General features: G+C 36.7%; 1 protein-coding gene across 8 annotated transcripts in view; it reads right to left on the bottom strand.

Annotated features, from left to right (window-relative positions):
* The window catches only part of PRRC1 (proline rich coiled-coil 1), a 31,099-nt gene that overhangs the window by 5,763 nt on the left and 2,150 nt on the right, over positions 1-23,186 (bottom strand). For 6 of the 8 annotated variants that reach the window (XM_040579874.1, XM_040579876.1, XM_040579881.1 and 3 more), the window contains 6 exons: positions 17,784-17,900; positions 13,607-13,993; positions 12,172-12,329; positions 8,195-8,297; positions 3,468-3,631; positions 2,216-2,319 (listed from right to left, as the gene is read on the bottom strand). In XM_040579874.1, the coding sequence (XP_040435808.1) occupies positions 2,216-2,319; positions 3,468-3,631; positions 8,195-8,297; positions 12,172-12,329; positions 13,607-13,993; positions 17,784-17,880 (1,013 nt within the window). In that variant the 5' untranslated portion in view covers positions 17,881-17,900. Of the gene's footprint in view, positions 1-2,215; positions 2,320-3,467; positions 3,632-8,194; positions 8,298-12,171; positions 12,330-13,606; positions 13,994-17,783; positions 17,901-19,556; positions 21,542-23,186 lie in introns of those variants that run through there. The other 2 variants (XM_040579877.1, XM_040579873.1) reach the window with 2 other exon arrangements.

Genomic DNA, 23,186 nt, shown 5'->3' with positions numbered 1-23,186 from the left:
TGTCTCATTCATGCTCTATATTGAGAAGACTTTTGGGAATGTCTAATTCTGTTAGAATATTTTAAATTATTTATTCAGAGAAACACTTCTGTGCATTTCAGAAGAGTGCCTGCTGTAGCAGACAGAGTAAAGGCTACTGAAGCAGTACCCAAAATGACTCCCCATCTAGCTTGCAAGAACATTAAATCATTTCTCCCTATCAACAAACTAGTAACACTGACGTGATGCAAATAAAACCAAGGGCAATGCATCATCACCACCTCACTGTATTCAATTCCTGTTACAGTTTTACAGTTGAGCTGCCACAGGAGAAACATACTCCAGGGAAAGCATAAACACAAAAACCAAGGCCAAGAACTGTAAAAGATTTAAAAAGGAAAACATTATTTTAGTTGTTGTTTCAGATGTTTTATATATGAGTCTACATATAAATTGTATTTTATTCTTTAAAGCATGGGAAGCAGGGTGGTTGTTATAAAAAAATGCAAGACTTCAGTTTCAAGGAACAACTGGCTGGGCCACATAAGCATGTTAAAGAGTTCAGTGGAGCAAGACAGGAAGAAATAATTTCACTTGCATCATCTTCGTAGCAGGGAACAGAGCACTGCTATGCTCTGTAGTACAGGGCTACCTCACTTGCACTTATGGAAGACTGTTAAAGTTTCATGGTTAAATGTAACTTGCTTCTAATTAATAAAAGAGTCAGAGTCTAACGGACAAAATATACATAAAAGAGTTTGCAACCTTTTCAGCAAATGGTATTCAGGACATGCAATTGGAAGGGGAAGTAACATCCTTAAGCTGGCTGATGGACAACTGAGTTGGTTCAGCTAAACAGTGTCTGATGCTAAGTATTAGTTGCAGAGCTCTTAGTATATTGGTGGGTGGTTACTTGGAAAGTCCTCTCCTTTGGACAGGCAACAATGCATCCCCCATATTAGAACTGTAACACCATAATGGTCACTTCAGAAAAGTAAGTAATCAGTTACTAGCACCATGACCTATCATTTCATTGCAGAAAAAAACAAGGGCCAAAAATAGTTTTCTGTAACAAATGTTTTCTAATTTCTACTTAAATGTTTTCTGTAACACCACAAGTGTTCAATGCAAGGAGGCTGTCAGTGTTGCCTACTGGATAAAAATTAAAGCATGCATTAAGTTATTATTTGGTTCTACTCTAATATGGAAGATTAAGACATTCTTGAGGCCTGTAATGTGTGGACAGAAGAGCTAGCATTCCTTTCCATAACACTGGTCCTGGGTGAGCTCTTTCATGTCAAGTACTTTAAGCAACATTTTCAAATTTAGGAATGAGTAAATGCAAAGGACAAGAACAGCAATTACTGTGAAAAAGAAATCTCATTGTCATAGTTTGACCTTTGTGGAAATAGAAAAAAACATCTAAATTGGATAAATAAACACTAAAGAAAAATTGAAGCATTTCTGAAGTCTATTTACTTTAGAAAATTCACCAAACCATCTTCCACTAAAGGATACTAAATGTAGCTTTAAAAATGGAGCAGGAGTAGAGGATGTGTCAAAAAAATAAATCAGAGTCCATCACATGAACAAAAATGCAAACATTAGGGAAAAAAAATGAGTTTGCATTAAGAAAAACGTAACATTGTCCTTAATGTTTTGGAACCTAATTATAAAGCTACTTCAAGAACTGTCTGTCAAAATGCATGTTACAAAATGAAGTTGTAATGTATTTGAGAACACCATTGCTATGTCTGTGCGGTGCAAATTAAAAGTAGCAAGTACATTCTTGGTGAAAGGAAAATGAATAATACATTATCTGATAAAATTGTATTACTATAAATACCAGAACATCTCCCAATATACTTTCTGAACTGAATACAATTTCAGAGAAAGAGAAGAGACAGTGCGCACACAAGTGTGACCAAACTGCTAGCCAAATTCCAACTTTTACACCTTCTTAATTTGGTTATTTCAGTATAACTTCATTGTGGTTTTATCCTGTGAATCTTGAAAAACTTGACAAGAATTTTGTATATTAAAGTCTCAAGATGTCTGGACAAACAGCTGAACATCATCACCAAAATCAAGTCTGCCAAAGCGAAATAGAAAATACTCTCTCCTTTCTTCTGCTCAGTGATACTGCCAGCAACTTCTTAGTGGCCCCTCTGAGTCAACAAAGAATATTCCTGTTTGGTTTTTTTTCCCCTCCCAGGCATATATTCAAAGTTCTCACTTGTCAGGAAGCAATTCCTCAATGAAGCTTTCTACTGATACAGCAGGCTGTTTTTCATGTATTACTCCTGTCCGACGCAAGCTGTCTATCCTTTCTTGGGCTCCCTAAACAGTAACATAAGCTGTTAGACAACATTCTCTTAGAATGACAACATATTACAATGCTTACAGAAGAATGTGAAACGAACTCCAAAATATACTTTTCATGTTAATCATAAAATATAAAAGATTTTTTTAAATTACTCTTATTTCAGCGTTAGAAAAACAAAAAAAGCAAGAAAAACCATAATGGAATCCCAAACTAACAAAAACTATGGTTAAATGAATCAAGTATTTTTAGCTTGTTAGCTTTCTATGAAAGAAACCTAGATTAGCATGCAAAGAATTCCTAACCTGTAACTGTACCAAGTTTCATTATTACTTAAAGCATCAGTGTATTTTTCTGTTACTCACACCGGCATTTTTGCCACTTAAGATTTGTTGCATTTAGATCCTTTAAGAGCTTTGGACCAACTTTGTAAGATCAAAGGAGAAAATCTTTGTTTTGGCACCTATCCAACTAAAATGTAGGAGTCATTCACTCCAAACCTGTTATCTCTCTGAAGTTGTAATAGAAATACTACTACTACTACACTGCAGTAGCTAAACTTGTAAATGTAAGGTTTGCTTACATTTAAGGAACAGAACACTAAATAATTGTTTTCAGGGGTTTTAGTTATTGACCAAGGTGGCGGCTACACCTAGATATACCTGATGAACATACACATTTTTAATTGCAAAGCTGCACAGCGAATTCTTACTTTTTAAACATAACACAGACCTGTTCAGGAAGATCCCTGACAATCGTTATCAAACTATCTTTAATCTACAGAATTAATGGGAAGACAATTCAGTCTCAAAGAGTCTCTTTTAATTTCTAACATTCTCAACATGGCATGCTACTAATAGACTAAGAAGAAATGCCTGATATACTCTGCAATTATAGTAATATCACAATGTATGCTAGATGTGATGGTAATCTATGACAGTATAAGAAAATTTACATAAATGTTCTTCATTCACTGTGAATGCGTTTGCTAAAAAACCCAAAAACTATTTCAAAAAGCTGCTTTAAACTTACCTAATGATCCAGATGGCAATTAAGAAAAAAAAAATTACCTTCCCTTTATGGAAAATCAGATCACTCTGGGTGAATGTTTCCACACTCTCTCTTTGCACTGGAGGTACCTTAGTACTGTTATATATCAACTTACTTTTAAACCTGCAGCATAGCCCACAGGTTGGGGCGCGATGTTAGATTGTGCAGCCTCTCCAGTAACAACAGCCATTCCAAAGACTTCTTGAAAGGCATCTCGGATTGCTGCGACTTTTACCTCCTTATTAGAAGTAACAACTATGTCCAGTTCTCCCCCAGTTTCTGTAAAATACATACAAATAAATATATCTGCACATGTATTTTTCCTCATTCTCACTGTAAGCTAGTTCAAATACATTCTACATCTTAAAAGTATGCTTCAGATGGTCTTCTTTTTCTCGTGCACTATACCAAAGTTCTTTTGTGAAGCAGAAGTAACTTAAGTTAGCAAGTAAAAGTTAGATGATCAGCTAAATGGTTCATGGATGAAAGACGGATAACAGGAACTGACAGTTGTTCAGCACTTGAAAAAAAGCAAACCACTTATTTATGGTGACAACTCATGGGTGCAGGCGAATAACACAGACATCTGTTTCTAAGGATGTTCTGGTATTCTGGGAAGTGGTAAGGAACGTTGGTGTGCCACAGAAACTCCTCCTTATGAGAGGGACCAAGAACACAGATGCAGTCCATAAACCCCAGTGAACAGCTGTCAAATTACATGAGCTTTAAATGAAAGGATCGCATTACTTTCTAGATGTCCATGGACTGTGAATTTCAGTGTAATTTTATTTTTATTGCCTGTCTGCCTCCCTACAGCTTTACTTTGGTTTTTTAGATATTAAATATCTATGGAACCAAAAAGTATTTTTGTACCATTTCCATATGGCAGTATCTCCATAAAGAATGATGAGTCTCCACTAAGCTTTTTTAGAATAAAACAGAACAGTTAATTAATTAAAAGAAATCTAAAACTACTACAAAAGATTGATGAGCTTAATTATACCTCACATCTGCTTTTATCACAGCTGGATCATTTTTATTGTCAAAATTTATGCAAAAAACCCTCATCAAACTTGCCCCTGCTGTGACAAGCTTTCTTACAAACAGCTTAAGCTTTTTTCAAAAATGGAATATGACATTTGAGAAAGCTGCATAAGTAAATTGCATCAGCAAGTGTAAAGGACAAATTAATGGACATGTCCACAAACAGGCACTACAAGCAATAGGTACGGTACATGCCTCTTGCCACCCTTAGGCCAGTGGCTGTGGATGATGGAGGAGTACAAGGAGAAAGCACTACAGAAGTCAAGAGATCTACTGTCATTTACCATACAGCATCTCCTACCGCTTTTGCTGAAGACAGAATATTAGGCTAGATGAACCACTGGCACTAGAGCATCTCTTCTATGACTAAAAACTGACAGAGTTGGGAATGTCCAGCCTAGAGAAGAACAGGCTCAGGGGAATCTCACTGATGTGTACAAATACCTGAAGGGAGGCTGCAGAGGATAGAGCCAGATTCTTTCCAGTGGTGCCCAGTGACAGGACCAGAGGAACAGGCACAAACTGAAATACAGGAGGTTCCATAAGAGAATCTGGAAAAAATTTTTTATTGTGAGGGTGACAGAGCACTGGCACAGGTAGCCCAGAGAGGTGGTTGAGTCTCCATCCTTGGAGATACTAAAAAGCTGCTCTGACACAGCCCTAGGCAACTGGCTCTAGGTGGCCTCACTGAAGGAGGGGGATTGGACAAGATGACATTCAGAGGTCCCTTCCAACCCACGCCACATGATTTTGTGAACCAGAAAGGCATTTATTATGACAAAAGTAGCAAACTAGTGAAGAAACAGCCTTTTTAGCCTGTCATTTCCCAAGCCAACTGACTGTAGAAAAATGTTAAGCTACCTCTTAAAATTAAAAATAAAAAGTCCAGTGGGTTTGCTTCTAAACACTAACATTCCACTAATTACAGATGCTGACAAAATCAGTATTTATCCTGATGTAACAAAAATTCCTCCATTGATAATGATAAGTCTGAAGCTTAAATTTCAAAGAAAAAACGTTTATTATTTTGCTTGTATTACTTAGCAGACCTCAGTTACAGGAAACATCATCCTTTTATGAAGACTCACCAGAGACAGACTAGAAGAGTAGTAAAACAATCTATTTGGGATTTAGGCTATTTTGTAGCTTCTTATTTATCAATTGCTTTACTAAATGGAAATGGGTGTATACTGAACTTTGGGCAATTGTTTTAAACACTGGGTAACAACCGGGCTAAAAAAATTATTGAGAGTATCTTTTTTCATTGATTCTTTCTTGATAGAAATCAAGTTAACATAAGTAAACAAGTGCTGAAAACTGACTGCAGGTTTTTGCTTAAGTTAGCCTTGTTTGAATGCCCAGGGCCAGAAAAGCCATTAAAGAGATTTTTAATGCAACTGAAAAGTAACCTGTAACATACCTAGTAAATTACTGCATGGGCACTTAAGAATGGTAACTGTGCCCCATGCTTGTGTACTGCAAGAGCAGGATACAGATTATGTTCTTTTGTATTAAGGATTATCATGTATCAAAAGCTTATCTTTGTTCATTACAGATACTACAGAGGGGAAACAAAGATATTACATGCATTAAAAAAAACAATTTCTGACAAGATCTGTCACACGCTATGGTAATAGTAAAACCTAAAATACAAGAAATTAGATATACCCTGGTAAATTCAGAGCACTGTCACATTAAGTTAAGCTCTGGCACTCGAACATGAAATTGCATTGTATCTTGTGTAATATAAACTTAAATGACAGTTCCACATACAATTCAAGATTCCCTGATGCCTTGCGTTACAAAAGCATTGACGATTATGCTTAATAAGGTGACCATTTTCCTGTGCAGACAGGAATTTTCTATTCCAGGTGCCTGCCTCAGATGACATCTTCACAATATGCTAATGAAAACAGTTCAGCTCTTTTCAAGAAAGAGATTACAGAAATACATTTTCTCACATGACCAAAAAAAAAAAATCAACCACCTCATCCAGAAGTTTTGGTAATTGCAGGCTTTGCTGTGAGGAATCTGAAAAGTGTCTGGAATTGCAGCAGTGGAGATAGAGAGAGCAGAGAGAAGTGGGGCCACTTGTTGAGGATGTGGCTTTTGTTGATCCCAGAAAACATTTCTAGAAGGAGGTAAATACTAAGTTTACAAATCTCTGCCCTATTTTCACCATCTGCAACTACAAAACAAATGCAATATATTAACAGCCAAGATGTATATAGATACTTCCCCTTTTAACATAACTTTAGAGAACTTTGAGATAAACGCTGAATTTTCTTACACTAATTGAACCTTACATTTTATTAGAATTACTTCCCCCTCTAGGTAATGTTCTCTCCAACGAATACCATGGCAAACTATCCAAACTGTTACTGGATACTGACAGATCCTATTTTAAAAAGGGACAGTCACAACTGCAATATAAACCTTAAATACAGCTCTCCAAATTGAGCATAATCAACATTTACTGAAGCTTTGCGTTGCATCCTGCTACTCCACTCAAATACTTTCTTAGCTGCTGGCTGGCCTTCTCACTGATTTCATATCCCACTATCTCCTCACTGATCAGCTGCTGGAGTATCTTCCCTTAAATGTAAGAGAATTAACTACTAGTCAATAATTAGATCAGCTTCCCCTTTTATTCCACACACTGTCCACTGAATTAGTACAACAGTGCAGCAATGTGGTTAGCTGGATCACAGAATAGCTCCAGCTGAAAAATAGCCCAGAAAAACAAAATGCAAAAACGTTTTAATAGTTTCTCCTCAGCCTTACCAGTTTCCTGAATAGCTTCACCTACATTCAGACAAAGTGCAGTACTGGCACAACTAAGAAGGATGACTGCTTACCAGACTGCTGGAAGGAAAAAAGAAACTAACCAAAAAACCACCAAACAAATAACCTCCCCCTCCCCCCCCAAAAAAAATCAAACCAAGCCATCACCTTAATTACATCTTTTGCTTCCCTATTTTAATGAAGTAGAAATCTCAGGTCAGTTATATGTGTCATGCAATGTACTCTAGTAAAACAAAAAATGGTGAATACCACAATGCTTCTCCTTCCTATTAATTTTCAAGCTGTAATTGAAATGCTGTGCTCTTCTTTCCAGGTTCAATCCTCAGCAATACTTCAGACTTCAATAGCCCATTTTAGAAGTTTAATGTTACTACTAACTGATTCAGGAACTGCTTCAAGTTTGCCAAATTTCCTAAAAATAGTATAAATACTATTAGGCTAGAAAGGTGGAACAGCTGAAAGTCAGAAGAAAGCCTCAAAAGCTATGTAAATATCTCTGTCCTATGCCTCTCTGAGTATGTCTACCTTTTGGGTTGTTTTAACTTTAATGGGATGGCTTACACAATAGTATTTAAGCATGTGATCCAACAGAACACATAAAGTGTATTTTAAACTCAATTCTGTAAGGCTTAAATACAGACAGTGGGAGAAAACAGTACACAACTTAGAGATTATAGACAAGATCTCATAATCTTTTTTTTTTTTTAATAATGTCCTCATATTTCACAATCTGAATTCAAGGGTATTACTATACCACTATCTGAACTATAGCAAAATACAAAGTCAAATGAACCTCAAGACACACTAAAAAGTCATCCTCCAGAGTAAGAGTTTGTTTCACTGGACAATACACTTCAGAAATCAGTACGGTGTTGTCAGTTTGAATTAACACACTGCAAATGCAAACTGTTAAAGTGTACAACTAGTCTGCCAATATATTAACCTCTCTAACATTTACATGTATTACTCTAATGGTTTGTCACAAATACTTACTGATATATGGAACCATGCCAGGATCCAGTGTTGTGATCATGGTCTCCACTGAATGTTTGGTTTTATCAAGAACAGACTTCACCATGGGATTCTCAGCTACACCCTAAATTTAAGCAAATAGATTTCCATGTTATCTTCTGGGTTTTTTTCTCCCTAGAGACTCAAAATGTTACAGTTAAAAAACAAACAAAACCCAAATATTTAGCTACTTTGTGTTTTTACCACATTTACACTTTGTAACACTTACTGTATCTCAGTCCTCAGCGAAAATGCTACAGGATATGACTATCTGTGCTTAACTTTTCAGTTACAATGAAGTTCAAATCTCATCTTTACCATCTTCAGCATTAATGCAGAAGCAACCCCACCAGTGACGATGGGCAACACACTTGATGTAGTCCTATTCTGGGACCAGAAGTATTTAGCAAAGTTGTAGATTCCCAATGCTAATTATAGGTATCATCAGACTAGGCAGCTAGATTTAGACAGTGATAATTCAAGCTGAAGAGTCTTTCTTTTCTAACATTCTTAAAGACAGTGGGATCTATTTTTGAATGGCCCATTACTAACAAATGTTTCTAGTGCAACTGAGCTGAAAGTCCTCAGTTTATAAATAGATTCTAAACACTGCTAGAAAAATGTTCCACATCCTCCAGCCAAATCACAGGTGGAACTGCTAACAGACCTAAATGTTCATTAAATATAAACACAAACACTGTACTATGTCTTGCAAATAGTCTTAAAGAATGTATCTTGTCAAAATTTTGTTTACATTCAGATAAGATCACAGGGTAGAAGAGGAAAAATACCAGTGCTGAATCATTGAGAGACCAAGCACTGGAAACTATTTAAGAGAAACCTTCTTCAGTAAACAGACTGCTTTCAGTCTAATATTAAAACTGCACATGCTTGTATTTGTTCCACTAAATGACAAGCATTACACAGGACAGCACTGTTCACATACATTTTTCCAGACAGTTCTTACTTGCTACACCTACACAGTATTTCAGAGAACTGCAGAATCAGATTAGTTTTAATTATCTCAGAATCTCTTGCTCAGTAAAGCTTCTTTCCCACAAATCATAGAATGGTCTGGGTTGTAAGGGACTTCAAAGATCCTCCGGTTCCATCCCCCACTGCTACAGGCTGGGATACCTTCCACCAGATCAGGTTGCTCAGAGCCCCACCCAACCTTTGAATGCTTTCTGTTTCTTCATAGCAAACTTAACAAATGAAAAAAAGAAAAAAAAAACACCAAAAAAACCAAACCACACACAAAAAAGCCCACAAATTCCACACCTCAATTCCTGGGATATTGTATGGCTACTAAAAAAGGATTATCTTATTCCATGCCTCACACTGAAATAATTCACTGCTGGGTTCAGGTACTCTTCTCACCACTATGCAGAACACTAAGTCTGACTGTAGAATTCAGTAAGGAAAACAAAACAATTACAACTAAGCTTTTTCAAGCCAGAGACCACTGTACCTACTTGCTTCTTATGAATATAACACAAGACTTCTCTGAATGGCAGCATTCACCAAGTAATACATATACTCTTGTGACTAGTCATGCGCCCACAGAATGCTATCAAGAACAGGAAAATTAATATTCCTCCCTCAGCTCTCTCATAATTTCAAGTTTGTCTATTGTTTTAACAAAAAATGAGTAAATGCTATGAGATCCTTGGAAAATTTTAAGTAGGCATTTCCAGTTCTAGCATCTCTCCAGTAATGCAAAGCCAAGCAGCACTTCTCCAATCAGCAGACTGGTTGCCTAACTAACATGAAGTCATTATCCATTTCCAGTAGATATTCAGGTTCCTAAGCAGCAAGAAGCTGCTGCTTCTACCTGTGTAAGATGCCTTTACTTTCATCAGCCCAGCACAAGCACGGAGAAATAATCCATAGTTATAAACCAATGAAAAACATGAAGTTATCACAACACTATGAACCATAATGCACCTAAGTTTAGAATTTCTACCAAGTCAATTCTAAGTCAACAAAAACCTGAATTGCTCAAATGCAGAATCTTCCACGTCGGTAGAACGCAAACACAAATCTTTTGAAAATTCAGCTCATGGCTATCTTGCTCAAACAGTCGAATATGCAAGCTGTCAGGTGCAATGAGTGCAATAGTATCCAACTTTGCCTCTCATGTATTACAAAGAAACTGACTTTGGAACTTCTATGAAACTCTCAGCCACCTTTGACATATCAAGGAACTGAAACAGCCTCATTCGATTCTAGACCATTAATATGTCAGTTTTAGATTGTCACAACCTTGGATATTCTCTAGCTTGAAGGAAATTTGGAAGAAAGGTGCATGATTTCTCAGGAACACCAGTGGGAACTACTTCAAGAACAGAAATAAAGATAACAGCTGCAACTCCTGTGTAAGCTCTTCAACAGGGACTCCAGGATGCACTTCTGTAATAAGTACCAGTTTATCTCCCAGATTCTGGCTGATTTTTAAATAACCCAGACTCTGATGTGTGCTTATACACATCAGGAACTTGATGGCTTCAGTATTAATGAATGATTCCTCATCCTTCCACCTAGGAAATTCTCAAAAACAGGTCACTGAACACACAGAGCACATGTAATGCTTAATAGTTCAAACAAAATCTAGATTTTATTAATGAAGTCAATGACACAGACTTTCTCCATAAATAGAAAGAGAACACCTTTTGCATCTTACTGGTACAAAGGCAACAGTAATGTGCATGAGACCACCTTTAAAACTAATTTGCCATTATAAGCTCTGGTACTTCAAAGCAGCTACAGAATCATGTTAGAAGAAAAATGTTCTCTTCTGGAACATTACTATCTACTGCAAATCGTAAAAGGAATTACATCTTCCGAGAGAAGAACAGTATTATCTGAAGGAAGAAGTGTTTGTATGATCATGAGAAGACATCTCTCTTTGAAAAGGGCAGAATGACAACTCTGCTCTCACCGTACTGATGGAGGATCCATCTTGCTCTTTAAGCCTGTATCACTGTCAAGATACATATCGCTGGAATAAGTGAGGGTTCAGTCTGTTGTGTCACATAAATATTTTTTCCCCAGCTTTTCACTTCAAAAGGACTTGAAAGTCCCTCTAAAACTCTGCAATCCCATTGGGACATTAATATTACCAATTCTTTCTTCACATTTATAGTATGAGACAATACAGAAAATGTTACTCACGTAGCAACTTTCACAGCTCTGAAAAGGGTACAGGTTAATGAAATTCTGTTACTTGATGTTGCTGCTTATTTCCTCTGTATGATTAAATCACACCACAAGGAGCATCTGTTCTGCACTGTATACTCCATGCCTTCTAGCAGAATAGAAAAATCCTACAAAATATCTTACACACTACTTAGGCAAACTGTTCTTTGATTGAAGAAACATGTATTTGTCTCTTCTTGAAGAGACTTGTTATAGAACAGGTAGGATTTGCATCCCATAGAAATCAAACTTAGTTCATCTGGAAATGATAAAAAAATGGGATGTGCAAAGAATTCTGGTGAGGTGAGGAAAAACAAGACTTTTTCTGCATCCAGTGGCTGTGAAGTAAAAATTAGCATTCAAGTCTTTAAGAGGTTCTAAAGCTTCAACTGATTTAAGAAGACGTGATAGAACCTGTTCGGTACGCATGTCTTCCTATCACAAGCACTATTTGTTACAATAAATTATTATTTTTATATTTATATTACAATATTTATTTATAATATTATAAAATATAATATATTATAAATATATTTTAAAAAATTAACCTAGACACCTGCATTAGTGTACTCTTCGCTCTCTATAAAGAGGAAGAGCAAAAGCATAGTTTCAGCAAACACCACTATTAAAAAGAGCCACCATGCACGAGGCTGGTGAAAATAGGATATATAGCAACGTGCATTTAAAAAATAAGATACTTCTTATTATAATAAGTAAAAAATGGTAATTCCTCATGAAGGGTAACAGAGAAAACCCCATACCTTTATAAAACCCCACAGTCCTCCAGCAGGTACTCCACCTTGGGCAGTAGATACTCTGGGGTCTTCATGCTCCTCAGGAAAAGTGATTGCTGAACCAGTCCCAGGAGCCAAAGGTGATGAGAAAGTTGCTTGTTGAGTAATAGGATCTGCCAAAACGCCTATTAAGAGGGAAAAATAAAACACAAGTGTTCATTTATTTTATTGTCTTTAATTTGTTATACTGTAACAACATGCAATTGTTTAACAGGAAAATGAGCAGGAAGAACAGAAGAATACTGGGCTGATTCACTTCACTTCTTGAAGACCCCAGAACAATTCTGCTTGTTAAAGGTTAGCAGATACAGCCACTGTAAATGAGTTCACCAACATCTGCTAATAGAACCAGGACTGCCAGCACATTATGTATAAAATTAAACAATATTTTTTTTCTTAGCAGATTAGTTTAACAGTGGTGCTTTTTATTGCACTCAAATTTTCATAATAAGCCCTCAGTAGAGGAAAAGGAGGAACGGGTGTTGCTCTTAAACAAAGAAATAGGAATGTTCTCATACATAATAAAAGAAAGAGAAGTAGGAAATTTTCTAACACTGAGTGCTGGAAATCAGTAGCAGCAGAAAAAGGAGCAAGCAAATTAATAGCTTTAGATATTTTAAAGGAAAACAAAAGAAACTCAAACAGCAGAATAAGCTTGAGTCTTTGCCCCATCACACAAGCCTATTTTAACAGATTTTGCAACACTAGCCTTAATCGAGAGTTATTTTTATTTTACATTGTACAACTGATAGGCCTTTTTAGACATTTTCCTAACAGAGACTACTTAAGGAAGGTATCACCAATAATAGTAAAAGCCTGGACCAATTGCAGTTGAAGAGCCAAGTTTCCATTCCACTAACAGAAAATTCCATCAGTTCAGCAACTGCAGCAATTGCTTGCATGGAAGGTATGTATTATTAGCTGTTCTAATGCAATTTAGTGGCTGGAAACAAAAAAATAGAAGCTGGTGTCATGTGATGAACAGCTTGTTATAGATAGCTTTTCAGAACAAAAAAATGAAAATTATGAGACTACGGCCTAGAGATATCATATAATTCTGTGGAAATCCAATGGCTGAAGTTGACTCTCTGGTCTAAACAAAAGATAGACATATATATTCAGCCAGGCTCTCCTGTGCACGTTGAAAAATAAAGCTTCTCAAATTAATATTTTCTTTCAGCCTAAATGCCAGCAGAACTCTACTAAAAAGCACTCTCCGTCTTAGACCAGGACTGTATTTTAAAGGCTACTCTCTCTTCTTCTGAGCGCAGCTACATTAATTAAACGTACCCAGAATAATAAAGCAGGTGAACTTGCAGGACTCCATCAGAGTGGTGGGAAGACACCCAGGAGATCCCTCATCCTGTCTCACAAACACAAAAGCATATAAACAAAAAGTTACCTGTGACTGGAGGTGCAGAGAATGATGGCATCAGTGGGCTCTGCGGTGCTCGACCAGCATGACCTCTGGTAATGTCATAGGTTGAAGACATGGAAAATCCTGAAATGGGGGGACCAGTGGGAGGTGCAGAAAGACCAGGGCCAGTAGTAGAGCTTAATGGAGGAGGTGCAGAGAACTGGGATATGGAGGTACAAAAAGCTGAAGGGACAACAGGAGGTGGGGCAGGAGTTAGAGGCGGTGCAATAGTAGAAACTGTTGCAGAAGGCACAGGTGGAAGAGAAGCTGAAGTCATCACAGGAGACGGAAGTGGAGACACTCCAGCTGGCAAAGATGGCGAGTATGCAGGAGATGATGACATGCTTGGTGTAGCAAGGGAACTGGACATAGCTAGGAAAAAAAAGAGGAAAAAATGAATTTAAAAAATCCTGAATCACAGAATCAGTTATGTAATTGTTCAAATATTTGACAAGTTTTGACCTGGTCAACTGTTTTAGTTCTGCTTGAGTTTGTATACAACAGCAACTGCATACAGTTTTTGGTAATAATATCTCATAAGCCACATTTTTTTTCTTTCATGACCCTATTTATAAGCTTAAAAAGATGCCAATATTTGACTACAGAATTTACTGCAGCTGAAGCCTGCCTCAGAAATTTCTAACCAGTACTGTTCTTTCTGAGTGACTGCTTAATCAATACAAATAACGATGATGCAGGAAGTGCCCACCTTTAAGAATAAAACCTACACACGTAACATCTGGGAAAGTGGGACTTACTTCAGAGGTATGGTTCTATGAGATGGACTGAGCACCAGGCTGTCCTCTCCTCCCTGTCATCCAGCCTCCTAGTCCTTCTGCTTCCTGTTTCAGTCTGGCCCTCTGCTGATCCTTAGATAAGCCAGTACTGCCCTCTAAGCCAAGTTTAGCTGGAAAAATTAGGCCAGAAAAACAGAAGTTGCCAATTCTGATAGCAGTAAACTGTTGGATCAGCTCAAGCATCTCACTGACATCAGCCTAAACACCAAGGGCAGTCAAATGATATGCCAAGTTGCACAAATGCAGTGGTCTCCAAACTTTATCACACACACCTATCAGTAAAAAAATTTTTGGGATGCACCCTGCCATGTAAATTTACTTATTTGTAATCTATTTAAATGTATCATTGTACTAGTGTGCTACGTATAAAACATATACAATAGAAATTTAAAAAGTATTAAAGATGAAAGGAACAAATTAAAAATAACTTTTTATTTATGAAAAGTATAAAAACTTTTCTGCTCCCACTGAAAACTGATTTATTAACATACTATTGAAATAAAAAAATACCATGTTAATAAGGGTCAACATAGTATATAATACAATTATTATTAATAACTTTTTAATATGAGCAATGTGATTAAAGAAGCCTCATTATTTTTTAAATCTTGGTTTAGCACCTCATGATACAGCAATTTTTGTATTTTGATTCTTGGCTTTAATGGCTGTCGTAGCTGGAAAAGATACCACACAAAGACACATAGATCCAAATGGAAGAAGTGCATTGTCGGCTGTGCTGAGTAAATCATGCTGTTTGTTTTCCATTCCTACACACCAATTACGCAAAGGTTCTTCTTGATATTCAGCTAGCAAATTTCAATCTTCCCTGATGTCAATCAATTGTTTTCGCAAACTAATCAGAAGATGTTGCACTTTGGAATTTTTAACAAATGGGTTCAAAAGCCACTGACACTCTTATGTCTAGAAGATTTTTATACAGGTCAGGAAATTCTCTTTGCAAGTTTATGTGTATAGACCTGACAGGTTTTATATGCAACATTTGCATTGTTTTCAGCAACAGGGTTGCATAACAATTGAAACATTTCCAAATATCAGTTTTCAAAATGCTGTCTCAAAAGCATGACTTTCTTACAGTAACTACTTTTTCTATCAAGCCTTGTCAAATGTCACCTTTACCTTAAACGTGCAAATTATGTATGTGTATTTTTTAAAAAAAAACCTACTAGGTAGCACACTGCTGTCAACCTACCTGTCATCACAGAAAATGTCAGCAAGTCTGGGAGACTTGGCTTTTTGTAAAAGAAAAAAGTTCACGTCATCTTTTAAGTTCAACAACTCTTTTTAATACCTTGCCACAGAAAAACTAGCAAACATCTGTGCAATACAAAAAAAAGTCATGGTCACTCATTACAAAGTATTGTTAAAAAGAATCAACTATTTAATGACCATTTTTACAAAATCAACCACATTGATGACATCCTCTAGCACTCTGTGCACTTCTGGCTCCAGTTTCTTTGCTGCAATAGCTTGCCTATGAATAAGGCAGTGAATAAGTTTCATGTGTGGTGATCCCTCTGTAACCTCATTCCAGAATCCATTTTTATCCTAGTCAAAGCAACTGCTCCATCAGCAGTTACGCTTACACAGTTTTAATAAAAACATTGCTTTTATTAAAGAAATAATTTACTGTTGAGGATATAACTTCTCTGGCACATCCTCCTTTAGGATTTGAGCTTTAAAGTGTTCTTTCTGTATTTTATTATTGAAACAGAATTTGGTAAAAAAAGTAAGCTGAAATGTTAGGAATATCTGTACTTTCAGGCGATTGTGTAGCAAACCTCCCACATTGTGTAATTTGTTTAATACTTGTTTCTTCAAATCTTCAGCAATGTTTTTTATGCGTCTTCCAACACTATTTGCTGATGAATGCATTTTAGTTTGTCACCATACTGTTATTCATGTATTATTTCCGACATTTTTGCCACGTCATGAAGAATGAGAGTTTCGCCAATGCACATAGCTTTTTGTCTTCATTATTAGGTAAGAAATCTCCAAAGAGGCTTCTAAAGATTTATCATTAAGTTACTGATTTATTTATTTTTCTTAAGTACTGGAGTGAGTACTGTATCATTTGAAACATTACAAAAAAGGGTTGTAGAGGTTTATTTGCATGTTCTGCTTAGTTTTCAGATGTCTTGCTAATCATGGTGACTTTGTACTATCCTTAGCTAATACCTCAAGGCACAATATACACTAGGGCAAGGTTCATAGTTAACAGCAGCAGATGTAAAGTTTATTTCAAAATGGACCTCTTGAAAATTCTGAATTTTTTTCGGCCAACTTTTTGTCAGATCTGATTGTTAGCCATACTATGCAGTAAAAACAATGGCAAAGAGGTTGTACTAGAGTCAGAGAAGTGTCAGCTCTTCCATTTTCTTGTTGGTTGCTCATGCTTGCATTATCAGTAGTATTTTCAATCTGTGGTCTCTCTGCAGAAATCTTTTTTAAGTCAGTTTTCCGTATTGGGGGGGTTAGTTAAAACCAGATACCATAATCCATAAATCCACTTAAGCAGGCACACAAACTGCAAGGCACTGCAACATGATGAAAGTGATCAAACATGTGAAGATGTGATTGTCATCCCCTTTGCGTCACAGAACACTCATTCTTCCCTCAGGATGTGAATGTCCAACTTTGGACCAACTGAGTGAGTACACAGGTGTCAAGCAGTATATTAAATATTAGTAAAGCTTAGTTACTTTTTTATTTTTTAAAGAAAAGTAAATAAAAATGGAAGTTCTATTATTTTCTTCCCGCACCCCAATGGACTGCCTCGCACACCCCCTGGGGTAAGGACACCCCACTTTGAGTAACACTAGTGCAGTAGACTCCAAGATAACAACACCAGATATGTCAGAAAATTAAACATTTGGTATTTAAAATACGGTGTTCAGATTCTTGATAACATGTGTTCAGATACAGTGTTCAGGTAAAGTGCTTTAATTACCACCCACAATATTAAAAACCAAGTGATTATCCAGGTTTGCCACTATCCCTGACAAGAGTGTAAATTTATTTTGGTTCTGACCCCCTTCTATGCTGCTCATCTTAACTGTGCACTGCATTAGAAGGTATTATTTCTCTGGCCCCACATCCTTAAAAAAACACAACTCCATTCACATGACTTCATAGAAAAGTTAAGAACAAAAAAAAATTTAAAATACTCTGTGTGTCAGGTGCACATCAGATAAGCAGCACACTTCCATGATTAAGAAACAATTTAAATTCTTCCAATTAGTCTGGAGAAGAGCACTAAAATTATACTGATTGCAATGTTTTTGGACGAATCATTATACTTCAAAAGACATGAATAAATGTGACCAAGTTGCTGAGAAGTTCTGTACCTAATGAGACAGGTGTAGCAGTGGTGGCAGCAGCCTCTGCTGGGCTCAGTGGGGGCGTGCCAGGTGGAGTTGTCTCTATTCCACTCTCTTCCATCATTTTCCTTCAGCTACAAAAAGCTGTGAGAAAAAAAAAAACCAAACACGTGTATCTTGAGAAACAGGGGAGAAGATTTTAAGTTAAGAATGTAAAGGCCACAACACAGTGATTTACATTTCTGAACAGAGCAGGTAATTCAAACTCTTGAAAAAAAGAAAAAAAATTGACTGATTTCAAGTACATAATTACCCAGTATGTCTCATTTCACCCAGTGTATACTCGTTTCCTGTATCTTCCCTTTATTTTTAGTGCTGTGATTAACAGCTTAAACTCCAAGCCCCTTTCTAAAAAACCTTACTGTGCATGCCCAGTTACTGCTTCCAATGTATACTCGTGGTACTTAGATGAGTAATAATAGAGACGTAATTATACATCACAAACCCCATATCCCATTGTAAGAAAAACTTAACTACAAGGTAGTATTTTGCTGTATTATTGAGCTGTAGTAACTCAAACAGGAACCTGTTATTTTCAGAGCTGATACACGACAGGATGTAAAACGTGGCAAGAGGCAAGACAGAGGACCAAACTCTCCCCTTTCTGGCTGGGAAGGTCCCCAACTACTCAAGAAGCTGTAGCTCTTTTGGGCTAAAGCACTTTAGCTGATACTCCTGAGCACCACACCTGAGCACAAGCACCTTGCTAAACACCATGAACTGTGGCATAGCTGCCAATACCCCAGGAGTCCTGACCCTGTGACCTAAGCTCTAACCACGACCTTGTCTACCTTAAAGCAGAACATTTTGGGGTCAGCTAAATAAACCTCCAGAAAAGCCAGAAACCAGCTGAAATTCACTTCCAACATGAATAAAATTACATTGAAATTACTTTGGCTGAAGGCCAGATTATGTTTCAGATTATGTTCAAAGTATCTTTTAACAACTTTGAGTAAACCTTTAATATATACTAATTCTGGAAAAGTAAAGTTATATACTTATTTTAAAATCTTAAATAAAAGGGCTTAGGAGAAGAAAAGGAGAGGGGGGAAATCAAGACTCATGAACACCTTGAGATTTTTGTTCTTCACTGCAGAGGCAGCTAACTGGCTTCCTCCCAAGTCTGGTAAACTGGACAGCAACGATTTGTACCACTCCCTGAGGTAATGTTAAAGAATTCTTAAGGAAATAAAAGTCCCATATAATGTAATCCTACGTATGAAAAATAGATGCATTTTCCACCACATCCATTACATCAGCAGCTACTGAGGATTCCCAGCTTATTCCCTTTCACAACTTAGAGGAAAAGACTTAGATAATGCGTTGAGTAAAAATATCCAAGTGTAGATAACCAGAACTCCACTTACAAAAATACAGTGGGTTTCCTGTCTTTAAAAAACAAAACAAAACGCACCAAACCCCTCACTGTTGTTTTAAATGTATATACAACTCTTAAGTTTGTATGGATGAAAAAATCATCACACTGTTATCACCAAACTGAAAAATCTAGGAAGTAGGATGTCAATGTTATGTCTTGACAGGCTTACAAAGTCTCGAAAACAAATGAAAGTATCAAAATCATACAGAAGAAATTATAGTCCCTCTGACAAACTAGTAGATTTTGCATAAGTAATTCAAGATGAAGCATTTGAGCCCAGCCTCAGAAAGGAAGTAGATATGGTTTATGTGCAGCAGTCTTCATGAAACAGTTATGACAGAGGTATTTTAGGTTCTGAGTACCTCTTCAATTCATTTAAAAGCTTCTCTTCAGACGGGTCAGCAATTGCCTGGTGAGGAACTGACTGTCCTTGCAGAATAAGTACATCTCATCATCCCTTAGAAAGGAACTGCAGTCTTTCATCAGACTTCACTAAGCAGAAGAATTTGTAATAATAAGATTCTGTCTTTTAATCAAGCTACACACATTTACGCTCCCCCTCATAGAAGTATTTCTGAAGTCACTCTTCTTCCAATTACACAATGCAAAATGAGAAAGAATTTTCCTTTGTGCAACTAAAGTATTTGCTGACCAAAACCTCCCAGAAACATTTTATTTTATCATAGCTTTTTTTAATCTGCTGCTTGGTATCACCTAGTGCCATGATAAAAAACTGCTGAGATGTGCTTACTAAAAATAAACACCACGGCCATGTAAAATGACTGAAAAAGTTCCACAGTGTGGCTTTTCAAAAACTCCGTACAAAGCTTTTTGAAAGCTTCACAGAGCTATTAAAGTCGGGGAGGGGGAAGCAGGGGACAACCCCCAAAAAGCAACCTAACTGACATCTGGAAAGTTAGTAAATAGTAGAAATGTAAATAACTCTGTAGTTGCTTTTCCGTATTAACTTTACAATGAGAAAAGTGAATTAAGCATTAAATAGAAACAGCAACCCCAAACCTGCAAAAATTACCATTATAATTCAGCAGCTGACTCGATAAACCACATGGAACTGTCTTAAAATTTGAATTTTAAAAAAAGCAACAATCAGTAGTGTCGCATTTTCTCCTCTGACTTGTAAGCCTCTCCGGGAATGGCAACCATCTGCAAATCCCGCCTGGCCAGGAGATGGAAGCTTGAGAGAGGAATCCTGCCAGTCACAGGGCTTATTTCCGTTCCCTTGAACTTTGTGGGTCCAGGTATGCACCCCTAGGCACCGCAAGCTGGATACCCTCAGAGTGATGCCCAGTCAGAAGCATACTGCTACCTCCCTTCTGTTCTGGCTTAAATTTTAATCCTTTGACCCTAATACATCCCATACTCTTTCCTACATCATCCACTACAATAAGTAGAGGTTTTGCCACTAGCTGGGGAAAAGGAAGACTTCTCCCTTCCTTTTGGTGGAAGAGTAGACAACCTCCTTTGTTTCAAAATGCACAATCACAATTTCCCTTTCTGTCTACTCACCCCGATGCCAATTAGAAAACCCTGAAGCCTAAATGCTCCTATATTCTTTTCCCTTTAGCTTACCCATTCCTTCACACAACCATCAATCTCATTGTGAAGTCCTGATCTGGTAGAGACTAAGATGAAACCTGCACAAATAACAGTTTTCTATACACTGAATTATTAAGATAATAGTTAGTTTGCATGTACTGCATGAAAAAACATAGATAATTTTTTTTTAAAAATAAGGCTAAGGAGAAAGATAAGACATGAGAAGAGGGAATACACAAAGGGAAAGGAAAGCAAAGTACAACAGGTGTGACAGGAAGCTAATAGCTCATTGTATTGAAAGAATCCAGCACTACTTATAATAAAAACTGATCCTACAGGATGTATGGTTAACACTTTAATCTAAATGACCTACCTGAAACCAGTTATATGTAAGAAATATGAAATCACCGGGGTGGAACAAGAACATGGGGGAAAAAAAAACTCAAGCAATCTAGAGACTTCAGTCCCCAACATTTCCAATGAGGGTTTCCAACTTCCCTTAGGGTAGTTGCAGGAAAAAAGTTCCCCAGTAAGACCAGTCTACAAATCCTAATGAAAGCTGGATGTCAAACTGGACTGCCTTTTCAGTGATTCTTCACAGTCCAAGCCACAAACACATAATTTGCTGCTAACACCTAAAAATTCAGCCTAACTTCTTAAAGAGATTTTTGTGCATTCTTGCGAACTAGAACACTTTGTATTACTAAATTGAAGAGACAAAGGAGAAACATAGACCGGCAACAGAATCATATGCAATTAGGTGAAAATAACAGCAGTAGTGCCATCTAGTGATTTGTGATCGTGAATTTATGTCGCGACGGAGGGAAGACACAGTCACTCAATATGAGTGATCAGCAGACTTCATTTATTGTCTCTTACAGTCACCTTTTATGCCTTCCTATAATTAGCTCATACATATTACAAAAGTTAAGCTCATTATTGGTTAGTTGCCTAAATACCAAGCCCACCCCTAGTTTCTCTTCTGTAGTTATCTGTTCCCACCTGCAACATTCTTTTCCCACCAAAATCTTCCTGTTATTGTGTAACAAGGACAGCCAAAGACAGTGTATTTTGCTTTACTTCAGATAAGCTGAGAGCGATGTGCATTTTTGTCCAGCCAGCTGGACTATGTCTATGAACTTTTTCAGCTAGCCAGTTATCCACAAATTTATTTCATAGATTTTGTAATTTTGCCACATTTAGCTAGAATGAAACCTTTTTTTATGCTTACATGAAAGTAAAACAAAGGGATATGGAAAAGCAAAATACAGGAAAACACAGAAAAAACATATTCCCAATGATCAGTCAAGTCATCCTTAAACCAACCCCTTTAAGAAACAGAAGCACGAGTTTTGTGAGGCTTTCATCAATTATTAGTATTATCGAAGACAGTATAGAAATGATGTTAAACCCCCAGATTACAAAGAAAATATAGCATATCCTCAAGGTCTTTCCCTAGTTGACTGGTAACTATATTTTACTGATTTACTGATTAATTTCATCAATTAACCTAAAGCCGAATCTTATTCATTAACCTAATTCCCAAATGAAAGGCCTGTGTAAACTGAATGGAAAACCAGGCTAAAATTGTAACTGAAAATTTTAACAGGGTTCATGTTAAAAGCAGGAATGAAATAATTTTATTGAGAGACTGAAAGGCTGAATGGGCAAATTATTCATCTTTTGACTTAAGTTTAATAGGAACTAATTACCTTTGTGCCAGTATTTTGCAATAATCTTAATGACATAACTACACTTCAAAAGCATTCTTCAACTCATTACTCTAAAATATAAAAATTCACAGTTAATGATAAGATTACCTTAAAATGGAGATTAGCAAATTTCACATGGATAAAACCACATTATCTAGGAATTAGCCATATTTTCAGTCATCCTTAATTAACCCCTTCTTGTATTTCCGTAGATGCTCCTACTAAGAAAAAAACCTCCACAACATACTTCAGAACTCTACAAGGCAAAACTATTCTCTAAACAGAGCCTAAAATGAAACAAAACCACAGCTGCAATACTAAATTCAAATGCTAGTAAACTTCTCGTCTTTAATCTTAATAGGTGTAACTATTTCAAGTAAGTGTGCGGACCAGTAATGGTTACACACATTGTTAATGGCTAAGCACAAGTTGACAACTGTCTGGAATAAGGACCAGTCATTTATTTATTTACTTGAACAAATCAATTGTTTGGAGCTATTCCCAGTGCAACAACCTCTGGAAATAAAATGTTACATCCCAGGTTGCTGATAGACAGATTCACAGGCACATACTTCAATTCAACAGGAGAGAAGTCAAAGAGAAAAAAAGCCCAGGAACGCAAAGATGCAAACAAGAGATTAAAAACATAACCACCAAGAAAAAAGTAAGAAAGAAAATGACAAATGAAAAACCTTCAGCTACTAAAGATGAAGTGAAGCTGAC

This window comes from Falco naumanni, chromosome Z (assembly GCF_017639655.2).
Source record: "Falco naumanni isolate bFalNau1 chromosome Z, bFalNau1.pat, whole genome shotgun sequence".
NCBI lineage: Eukaryota > Metazoa > Chordata > Aves > Falconiformes > Falconidae > Falco > Falco naumanni.
This window is presented reverse-complemented; position numbering and strand designations above follow the sequence as displayed.